At 31.6% G+C, this 11,762-nt stretch overlaps 1 protein-coding gene across 1 annotated transcript in view; it reads right to left on the reverse strand.

The window, feature by feature from the left end:
* The window catches only part of LOC141447221 (hydrocephalus-inducing protein-like), a 130,529-nt gene extending 119,238 nt beyond the window's left edge, over positions 1-11,291 (reverse strand). Inside the window, exons 1-9 of the mRNA XM_074114529.1 lie at positions 11,083-11,291; positions 9,352-9,475; positions 8,452-8,658; positions 6,453-6,654; positions 5,393-5,531; positions 3,444-3,568; positions 2,645-2,846; positions 2,337-2,523; positions 938-1,156 (exon numbers count right to left, since the gene is read on the reverse strand). Coding sequence (XP_073970630.1) covers positions 938-1,156; positions 2,337-2,523; positions 2,645-2,846; positions 3,444-3,568; positions 5,393-5,531; positions 6,453-6,654; positions 8,452-8,658; positions 9,352-9,475; positions 11,083-11,165 — 1,488 coding nt within the window. The 5' untranslated portion in view covers positions 11,166-11,291. The remainder of the gene's footprint in view (positions 1-937; positions 1,157-2,336; positions 2,524-2,644; positions 2,847-3,443; positions 3,569-5,392; positions 5,532-6,452; positions 6,655-8,451; positions 8,659-9,351; positions 9,476-11,082) is intronic.
* Positions 11,292-11,762: the final 471 nt, after the last annotated feature.

Here is an 11,762-nt window from a genome sequence, read left to right on the forward strand (position 1 = left end):
ATGTTCCAATCCGTATTGACGGAAAATTTCTTTGATTTTATTCTGCGAAGCAAGCATGTAACCCTGACCGGTTTTGGACTCCTTTTAGGAGGTTATAAAACATTTTACTTTAAATTTATACATATTTATTATCACCTTCAATATACACTCCACCCCTATCCCTACAACGCTCCATGCGAATTTACCATTGGTAGAAACAGTGCTGGAAGTATTTCTCTGTGAGCTTCAGCATGGACGCGTGCCGCTTTTTCTTTCACAGCTTCAACGGACTGAAACGTCTTCAACTGACAATGCAGTGTGAGCCGGCGCGTTGCCTTGATGGAGAACTCGTGACTTCTTCTTACACAAATCGGGTCGTTTTTTCCTTACTCTTTCATGGAATTGAGCAAGCACGTCATGGTAGTAATGTTGATTATTTATAATCGATATTTTCATCCGTTTTGGATGTGGAAGGGCGACCCGGGCGGTCACCATCTCCGACGTCTTCTCGGCCATCTTGGAAACGCTTGTACTACTCAAAAACTCGCGCACGTGATTAACATTCATCGCTATAAACTTCTTTTAATAAAAGATAAGTTTCAGTAGCGGTTTTACCCAGTTTCATGTGAAATTTCACGACAATTCGTTGCTCTACTACATGTGTTGGTATCATATTTTCGGCAAAACGATACTAACACCTCTTACACAAACGACGGTTCCGGTCAGACAGATTTCTCTACAAACACGTGAGACGCTACAATCGAAAGAGAAGGCTTTACGCTGCACAGCTATGTCGATAGGATTTGGCGCATGCATAGTTCTTCTGTAGCAGCATCAGTCTCGTTATTTAATAGCCACACCTCGTATCTTTAAAGTTTAACTGATTAATCAGTTAGATATAAAGAATCAACTATATTGTCCTGACTCCGTAACACTAGATTTGTTCCTAAATTCTTACCTCAAACTTATGTACACTGCAGAAGAAAATATACCCAAAATCAACAGTGTCGACGTTAAGTGATAATTTGGGACCAATTCCAATTCCTTTTAACTCTATAACAATTCTTTCTTCTCTTCCTTGAATTTCACAAAATGCTCTTGCAAAACATTTACCAACTTCAGTTGGAGAGAATATTAGAGTGACTGTAGAACTGGTCCATGGCCAAATATCTCCTTCCTACATAATTGTTTTTTTATAAAATAATAATGTAAATTATTTTTAAAAAAAATAGCTAACTTTTTAAGTAAATAGAGAACCTTACGAAGAAAAAGGAACTGAGTTAAATATTGTAGCAAGTTTTACAAATTTATATTGTCGAATTGTAATTCAAATCATGTCTCACATTGTAATTGGGAGTTTAATTTGTGCTTTAGTTCACCGTCGTTACTGCAATGATTTGTGCTTCTGAGAGAGAGGTGCCCAGATATTCTTCATAAAAGCAAAATGAGAGAGGGCAAATTGCTAGGCCTTGGATCCTTCTTCATATACTTTTAAAGGACCTGAGAATATTGTTGCAATAACGCATCCGACAAAACGTTATAGACAAACAATACAGGCAATTGAAAACTTCAGATCAAAGGCCACAAACAAATTCATTATAAACTATTCGCATAACTGTAATAAAACATTACATCATTGAGGCGCCACGGTAGCCGAGCGGTTAAGAGGCGAGACCTGCAAAGCTAATATGCATTGTGGTACTGGGTTCGATTCCCGGTCTTTAGGCCTTGGATTTTATTTAATGGTTAATAAAAGAAATTTACAGTAAAGTAGGTTTGCTAGTCGCCTCCGTCCATGACACCTAATTGGTAGTTGGACGTAAAGCCCGCCTGAAAAAATAGGCAATTACTTTACTTTACTTACATTACATCATCGCGTGCCTAAAGAGGCCTTTAAAGAAAGGCCACTGCAGATTAAATTATATATGCATTGTATGGGCCTTTCAATTGATATTCTTTGGAGAAGTAACAAAGAGAGAAAAATACACTCTTTGTATTGAGTATTTCCTTTAAGTGTGAAGGGATTCAAAGCTTAACAAAGAGTCCTTCTGAAGACTCTTACGGTTGTAAACATCTTGTAAAACAGTATTGTAAAACAGTATAAACAGGAATGGAGAGTTGTTCTGTATTGAGGTACCAGTCACAAAAAAACTGTGGTTCACGGTAGAATATGCTGACTAACTATTAAATATTGTCATATAGCTGGAATAATTTCCAGCAAGTAGACTATATCACATTTAAATTTTTTACAGCATTTTATTAGGAAAACATTCTTTCAACTTTCTTCCTTTTTTTGTTTTGCGTTTGATTCAAATAAATTCCCCATGTAAAAATGTAACAAAATAATTAGTACTCACATTTGGTAAAACTTCAAAGTTGGCATTTTTAAACATTAGATCTTTAATGCTAGTAAATTTAACTTGGTCACTAAAAATTCTTTCACTAGCCGCTTCATGTACACCAGGCAATGTAATTTCTTCATAATCAATAAGAGCAGATTTTTTGTAACCAATTTCTTTTAATTGAAAGAATTTTTTGTTCATTCTGAAAATGAGTCCCAATAGTAATATGCGAAGATCCAATAATTAGGGAGATCTTTAAAGTTTTATAAATTGTATTTTAATTCATAGAAAACAAAAAAAAAAAAAACAAATTTAAAACTAACCTTGCCAAACTTTTCTTATCTTCTTCTAAAGTTTTATATTTGAGAAAATGAAATTGTACCAAATAGGCAGATTCATTATGAATTTCAATTTCATAACTTTTTTTATTTCCAATGAAAACTTCCTCAAAATCAATATGTCGATGATTTATGGAAATATTCAAATTATCAGCAGTGCACATTGCATTAATTTTAAGAAGTTCCCCTGGAAAATTAATTCGCGTTTTGAGGAATTTGAAAAGTACAAGAAGAGTCACTAGTAATGTGAAACATGCGTAGACAACGTACGCATAGGAAACAGCAAACAGATATATTATTAATAAAGTACAGAATAGAATAAAACAAATATTATAATATTAACAACATTAAGATATGAAAGCTAAAAACTAGGTGCACAAATAAAACAGAAAAATACATCACAATTTAATATGATACCAATAAGCTATAAAAAAAAAAAATTAATTTTCAACACAATATACACTATGGATTCCTAAGGTGTCTTTTCTTCTTAATAAAAAATGTCAAAATTCTCGGTTTACATTTTTTAAAAAATTACTGTTACTAAAGATTGCAAATTACTTTGGAGTTAATTAAGTTGAAGTAATACTTATAAACTACCAACTGATAGTCTTTTGACTAAAGTGTACACGTTTTTTTTTTTAAATTTGTATTTGTAAATTATTTGATTTTAATCAAACTTATAAAAAAAGAATACCTTAAACCACGATTACATTTTGTCATTCATAACTGAAAACATTAAATTAATGGTAAAAATATAGTAGAATTAGCTATATTTTCTTACCATTTTCATAGAGTACTGATATTTGTTTGTAAAAAAGTCCTTTAGTGTTGCTAATGAACTCTATTTTCCAGGCTAATTCTTTCTCAGTATCCAAGTATATCTTTTCCGGGACCACAGAAAATGGCCTAAAATAAAGTATATAAATGAGTAAATAATTTAAAAAAAAAAAAGACGATTAAATTGTACCTTTGTAATTGATTATTTGATCTTATTTTTTAATAAATATAAAGAAGTAAGCAACAAAAACAGTTATAACAATTTATTAGATGCACGAATCTATTGATTTTTAAATGAATCAGTAACTACTAACAAATGTTTAAATAGCTTGAAGTGTTCCTAATTTTAAAAATATTCCTTTCTTTGGATTAGTTTCACAGACGATACCAATTCACTTATTGATATTTATCTACATATGTTGAAAAGGTTTCCTTTTTTTATATTAACCTTATTCATTAAGTATTTAGAAAAAAAACACACTAACGGACCAAACACATTTAAAACCAACACATTAAGACTTGAAAGATGTCAATTTTCAAGATTTTAAAAACACAACAATCACCCATAAAAGTTTATAAACCATTTTGTCTATTATTTTATAAAATAGTAACAAAAAAACTACGGAATATTTAATGTGATTATACCTAGTAATGTGCTGCTATTCTTGGGACGCAAAAAATAATTTACTGGTCATGCTTTTAGAATAATGTGATATTAAATTGTGTACAGGATAAAATACGCTTGTATGTTTGCTTATACGCTTGTTATAAGTTTACACAAAACTTATTACAATTTATAACCTATTTCTTAACTAATTTTATTAATATGTTTATGATTATTTGTCAAAAATTATGTCTAGCTCACAAATGAAGTGTCTAAAAGCTGAAAAGATAATACTAAGAGCTTAATAATTCCACAGCAGCTTGACGCTTTAAAACAAAAAATGTACTAAAGGAAGTGGATCCGTCATTGAAACCTTGCTATTTCCTTTTTTTTTATTTCATTACATTCATTTATCTTGCAACTACTTTAAAAATTGCAATGTGAGACTTTATAGAATGTGCAAATTGTTTTTGAGAGTTATGAGGTTGGATCACCGCAAAAACAGGCAAGCAAAGTGCATAGTCTACTTAATTATGACTGACTCTTGATGCGATAAAGAGGTAGAAAGTATTTCTTTTGAAGAACTGTTATTGTTTTGGGAGTGGATGGATCATACTTCCAGTATGTAGAATCACAAATCAAAATAAATTTAAAGCTTCGAAAGATTATGCGAGGGAAGGGATTTGCCTGTTACCGAACTGATGGAATATCAATTTCCATTTTTTTTTGCTATCCTATTGAAGGCATTAAGTGGTTAGCGAAGCTTTTGTGATGCCAAAATCCAGGAATTTCAAACATTCAACCAGGATATGAGAGGCTATTATCGCATCTTCCTGGGCTACAACTCGGTAGCCCTTGGTTCAATTCCTTGGTCATTCAATTCCACTCTGAGAAGATATGAAGAAAAATTGATTTTCCAACCAGTTATTATTGTGTATTATCTCCTCTGGTCCCCAAAGACCTCTTATCGCAAACTTACGATTAATAGTAGCATCCCATAACAGAATTGGTGAGATGGAATTATATATTTAAGTTTGAATGGACACGCACATTTCTTTTACAGATAAATATGATTTTTTGGGGCGGCCATTTATTGGACATTGCTGAAAAATGATCCCTAGTCTTGGTAAATAATTGAGCAAGGAAAACTGCCTCTCTTTCAAAATTACAGATAAAAATCCATTAATGAAGTTCATCATTTCAACAACCTCCTCTTACTATTCTACACAGATTACTAAGTAATGATGAAGATTATTCAAATCAGTTTTCAGTCTTGAGTCAATTCTCATACACTTTACACTTCAGAAAAACAAATTTAATAAGTAAAATTTTAAATAAATGCAACGTACTTTTCAACAGAAAAATTTACTACACCTCTTGCACGTCCAATATTTTTTAATATAACAGTTTTTGTTACTTGTAATTTTACTGGGGCTGCAGGCATTTCAATCACATCTGGAAAGTCTATCAATGCCCTTGGTCCAAGACCTGTAATAGAATAAAAAAAAAATCATTTTATATCTTGCGTATGGTATTATTAATAAAGTGAAATGATTGTAGAAGTAAAAGTAATTTAATGTAGTTTGATTCCTTTTGATGAATGGAGTTTTACATAATTTTAAAAAGAGTCCTACTCACATGCCATTTTTATAAGAATTCTGCAACGAAGGCAAGGCTGTATAGTAACTGAATTTTTACAATCATTGGTTGGTAAGAAATACTACAATTTCTGTAATTCCTTAGTAGGTTGTGAACCATCCAATATACTCTAAGCTTAAATAAATTCTAACCAAGCATTTTTAAATACTATTACGGCTTGAAAAAGTATACCATTTTTAAGATTAACCTTATAATAGCGATAGAGCTTAAAAATTTATTCCTAATGTTTTGAAGATTTAAGAAAACATATTAAAGATCTTATCGGTATGGCATTTCTTTCTTCAAGCTTTTGAGATTGGATTATCCAAATACTGCATTAACTGAAACACACCTGAATTCATCTTTAGTGGCATTAAAAGTTTTATTAAAGGAAAAAATAAGATGAAACAAAAGAAACCTACTTGAGATACTTATGCAAAAGTTTTCAACTTGTACTAGAATTTAATTTCTTACAACACTAAAAATTCCCATCAACCGCATTGCAAAAGTTTGGGTTTGGGTTTGAATTTTTTACCTTCTAACCACCAATCAATATTTTCAATCACATTGATAGTTTAAAAAATATTTTTGGACATTGAAAAAGTGAGGAAGAGTGAATAATTATTTCTACACGGCTAGCCAAATTTATCTCTGACGTAGGATGAAAAAAAAGAAGTAGAAGAAAGTCAAGGCAGACAAAATCGCTTATACTGTTTCATACAATGTTTCCAAGTGTCTATTAATAAATAATAATATTTAAAAAATACCTACCGAAAAATGGGAGATCAAATTCATCATCAGCTACTAAAATTTTCATAGTTTGAAAGTAATCTTTTAAATGGGATGGCCGAAATTGTATTTCAAACACATTTTCTATTCCTTGGGCAATTTTTTTATGTTTATCTCCTTTAGATATATTTTTTACAGAGAACGCATTTTGACAATCTACAGACGCTTGAATACATATCGGTTTCTGAAATCAAATGGAATAGAAAGGTACTAGGGTTATAATAGATGAAAAATGTTATTAGAATCTCCAATCAAGGTTCCCCAGCATTTAGAGCATTGTATAGGCATCAAAAATGTGGTTAGTTTTGCAACTATCTAGCAAATTCTTTCTGTAAAAATCTGTAATATTAATATTTAAAAATTTGGGTATTTTTTTCCTTACAAAAGTGAAATCTATCATTAAAGGGGCACACCCTGTACTGTTTTAGGGGAAGTTATGGTTTGAGAATTAATTCCATTATTGAGATTATCACAGAATCAGATTATCCAGGCGGCTCAATCTAGCCATTAAATCCTTACGAAGAGTTATTTCAAAAAGAATTATGAGACTAACTGAATGGAAATTCTAATGAATACTGGTAACCAGGAATTCAAAAGACAAAAGTTTAATGAGATGGTAGTTTGCTTGGCCCGGGAACCCTCAGAAAATCTGAACTTAATTGCAGCAGCAGTAGTGACTTAAACGAAGTGTAAGACACCCAAATAGTCGTAGCAATCAACAGTGGGTTAAATCGTAAGGCAAGATTCAGACATGGTTTTTAATCTTTTCTCAGCATATTTCTTCACACTAAGTCTAAAATAGGAGAAATGAATTTCTAGGTTACGCTAGAATTGTTTGCTGCTAACGTCCCTGATAACTAGGCTTACCATAATTACGAAGAGCCAATCCGGGACGCAGAGGAGGAAGAGGCTCATTCTCGTTTTGCTTTTCACTTAATTTGTGTTTTTCATATTTGAAATGCAATCAAAATTATTAAGAACTGAAAACATATTAATAAATGGGCGCGGGGGAACGAACGGCCGGGGTGTCGGTGATGTTCAAGTTTGACCGGGACGCCGGGACAGGGATCTCAAACCGGGACCATCCCGGCCAAACCTGTACGAATGGTAAGCCTACTGATAACTAAACTTAAGTTAAATTTTAAGATTAGAGAATTATGTTTACAATACAGACAACAAATGGATTTATATTTCTATACAGATAAAGGAGAGTTAAGACATTAACTGAATTTAACCTAAAATAGTAACTCAAATTTCATGAATAATGTACATATATAGTAAACGTTCCTATTACATTATTTGTAGTAAATTATTACATTTAATTTTTTATGAACTTTAAGACGGATTTCATCGCTTAACGCTCCTCCCTATATGTATAAATAATTATGTTTTTTGGTGTAGAAACTTCTCAATATTGTTTAACTCCGAAAGAGAGAATAACTTTTTCTTCAGGGCAGTAACACTTCTTGGTCAATCACAAGGAGTACTACCTCAATTTTTTTTTATCTCAAGTTTGGCGCTTCATATTTTCTATTGTGTAATCTCAAAATATCTGAAACTGTGCTTCAGGTGAAGTTACACATTAAATATGTCATCAAAGCCATTGTCATAATTTTCACTATTATAACCCGGATTCTCCTAATACCAGCGGGCTACCATTTTCAATTCAAATTTCAGCAGTTTCTTGATAAGGTATGCGATACGCCGTGACTATCAATAAATCATAAGGACAAAGACTGAAAATAGCTGGAAGGAACATCAATATTGTTTCTAAAATGATATACGATTGCAATATTTCCTCTTACTAAGTAAGAGCCAATTTTCAGCCAATATCAGCCAATTTTTTTATTTACATACTTAAACTTTTTTTTTGCAAAATTTGTGTTTACAATAAACTATTCAAACTAATTTTTTGAAATTAAGGTGACTAGCATTCAGACCGCTTCTCCTGTACGTATATCAAGTAAATATTTTCACTTACCTTTCCCGTATTCATTATTGAAAGCTTAATAGTAGAAATTTCATCAGGTTCACAGTTCTGAAATACCACTATAGGGGGCGTTAGTTTAATATAATCTGGATAATTAGATGTTAAAAGATGATTATGCTTTCGTAAAGTACTTCTTAATGAATTCTGCCTTTCCTGATGGGAAAACGTCATTTCACGCAGATAAACTGATGGTATCAACTGTAAAAATTAAATTTAACGTAAATATTAAGGCGCATTAATTTCGCCGAAGCTTTTGGGCACCTTGGTACCTAGCCGGCTCCAGACAGTATACATATTCTACCCAAAATTCAAGTTCAAATCGTTATGAAGTAATATATCTCTATAATTGATGAATATGGAATATTTCATTCAATTCAGCTAAAGTGAAAAACATATAGTGCTGAAATATTTGTTCTCAAGATCATTTCAATCTGGTATACCTAAGAAGTTGAACTTACGAATCTTTGGTCAACTGTTTACATTAACCTACAAATATGTATATAACTAGCAATATCTCTGATCTAAGATTTGGAACCAAATTACAAGAGCTTCAACTCCAATTAGTTACGAGTATATGCTCGCACTTTCCTTGAAAATGAAATAGAAACTAATAACTCTAGTTTTATTTCCAAATAATGACTCTCATGAATAAAATTTGGCAAAGCCATTAACCAGGACAATGACCGAGGATAGTTAACCTTTCTTTTTGACATTAAGTAATTAAGAGCCTGCTGGTCGTTCAAAATGAAGTGCCTCAAAAACGATCGGGAAAATTCATTAAGCAAGTACTCTTTATTTCCAACATTGGACTTCAAATGTATTTAGAGAACTAATAATTCACTATTTAACGAATGGGATGAACAAAAGAATTAATTGGAGAATAAATCTTACTTCAAGATTTGAAGTGAAGTCTAAATCCAAAAATATTCTTATAAACATCATTGTGTCGAATGTTATTAAGTTAACTTCTAATTTATTCATTTCTTCAGTATCATACAATTCCTCATGCTCTGATCTGTAAATTAATCATCAATAATTTTTTACTTAAATACAAAAAAAAAATGCAGGGAAATCTATATTGGATTTCAAGTAGCAAGACAATTGAAAACTGGTTGTCCTTTCCTTCCCAAAATAAATAAAAAATTTAAACTAGTTTGTTATCTAAAATCTAACGAAAAGATAGCACAACAGTACGCAATAGCAGAATAGCAATGGGATGATCTAACGTTGTATAATCCCGCCATACTTTTTAGGCAACAATTTTGACTTCTTGGCCAGTTTATCTTATTAATTTATTTCGTATCAAATACGTCACTAAATTTTTCCATATTTTTTAAGGGTACACTAGCGCTACTTGGCGATTGAATGCTATACTAGGCTTGGCCGAAGTCTACTATCAACTGCTGTTGGTAGAGATTATAATCTTAGGATAATTATATTCCAATATTTCCCAATAAGTAATATGATCTATCGTGGCCCTTACTGGTCTGATATTTCCCCAGAATATGTTCTGCCTGTATGATAATTTTTTATAAAAATTGCATTGAGAGCAAAGTAAATGCCTCAATAATGCTTGCAATTGAGTTCACTCTTTTTTTTTAAATACAAAATCGCCCTGCTCCATTCCTTCGGCATGCTTTTCCTTAGTATTTGAAAGTCCCAGACAAATTTATAAAGTTGTTCGCATCCCGGTGCCTTACGTTTGTTAAATGATGCTCTGATTTTTTTCAATCTCTCTCTTCTCTGGTGGTACCTCATTATCGGAGTGCTCCTCCTCAGTAACGGTCTCTGTTTGTCTTCCCTCTAGTTGTCTCTCTTCTTTTTGATTGTTAAATATGTACCGGGAATAAATAGACCATCTATTCATAATTTCTATTCTACTGCCTAGTAAATTTCCCTAACTTTCTTGTAGAACTTGCTGTTCTGTTTTGTCTCAAAATCTAATTGTTCTTTTTTCTAATTTTTTTCTTTAATGTCTGAATCATTTCTTTTCTCTACTATAATTTTCATATGTCGTCCTTGCTCTTTCTGCAACATTTTAACCCATCACTCCTCTTTCTGTCAGCAATCACACATTCCTCAACAAACCTTTCTTGTCTCTTCTCATAGGTCTTTTTTTGCAAGCACTTCTTCCGCGCCATCATTTAAGGCTCTCTTTAAATTATCCTACCTCTCTTCTATAGAAAGATTGATGCAGTAAGTATAACGCTTTCTACTTATATATATATATTGTATATATATTTTTTTTCATTTTGTTTCCCTAAATTACAGGCAACTCTTTTTTCTGATTTGCGCTTGGGCTTTTTACAGTACTTTTCTTCTTGCTAAGAAATGGTGCAGCCACATTGTTTACTTCTAAAACGCCTTACATCTTCTATATCAGTTACATGCCACCCATCAATCAGTATATAAACTATCTAGTTGCGGGTTCTTCCACCTGGTGACATCCAAGCCTCCTTTATGAAGGGAAAAAAGTTATCATCATATTTCAAACTAAAAGAGTATCAAATTTAATTTCAAGATTAAGAAATCAATTCATTAAGTTTCGTTTTTCAGTTTCCTGATCTGCCAATAATGGAATATTTAAGAGATTAATTAATTAAAAAGTAATTTTTGTTTTACCTTTTCAATAAAGATTTTGTGAGAGAATTGTCGCTGTTTCTGTGCAGTTCACTTCTGTATTCATCAGAAAATCTTCTTATCATTTTGAATTAACTTAAGGTACAGCAATACTTCCAAGTATTTATAATATTTTGTTTACCAACAGAATCTAAGGATAAGGTGCGAGAATTGCAATTAAACCTTATTTATTTACACGTACATATTGTCAAATGTTTAATACAAAAACAAAAAATTAAAAAAAAAAAACATGTGTGTACTGTTGATATAGTAACGGGTAATAAAATAATGGAAATGGATATGCTTGATATTCTCGCTAATCTGATTGAAGTTAAAATATAATTCGTTGGTGTAAGTCTAGTTTTAGGAATGATGCTAGGGCTTTAAGTAAGTGGTTAGAGTATGCGGTGATATGGACTACGGTATTTAATAAAGCTAGATAGTAGAAATGCAATAAGTGTGCTAAATAATTCTGTGTGTCATCTCCATTACATTCAAAAAATGAACAATATTTATAATTATTTTCTACACGCCAAGTCCCTAAGGGATCTTATAAATTAATTATTTCCTGTTTTCTGTTTTATTTGATTCACCCTAAGTATTCCGTTTTAGTTTATTTTTATAAATTTATTTTCTTTCTATTATCCAGAATTTTCTTGGTTCCCAACATAATGCTTTTTGTT

Source organism: Rhodnius prolixus, unplaced genomic scaffold (assembly GCF_049639745.1).
Source record: "Rhodnius prolixus isolate KJV_2025 unplaced genomic scaffold, Rpr scaffold_7, whole genome shotgun sequence".
Lineage (NCBI taxonomy): Eukaryota > Metazoa > Arthropoda > Insecta > Hemiptera > Reduviidae > Rhodnius > Rhodnius prolixus.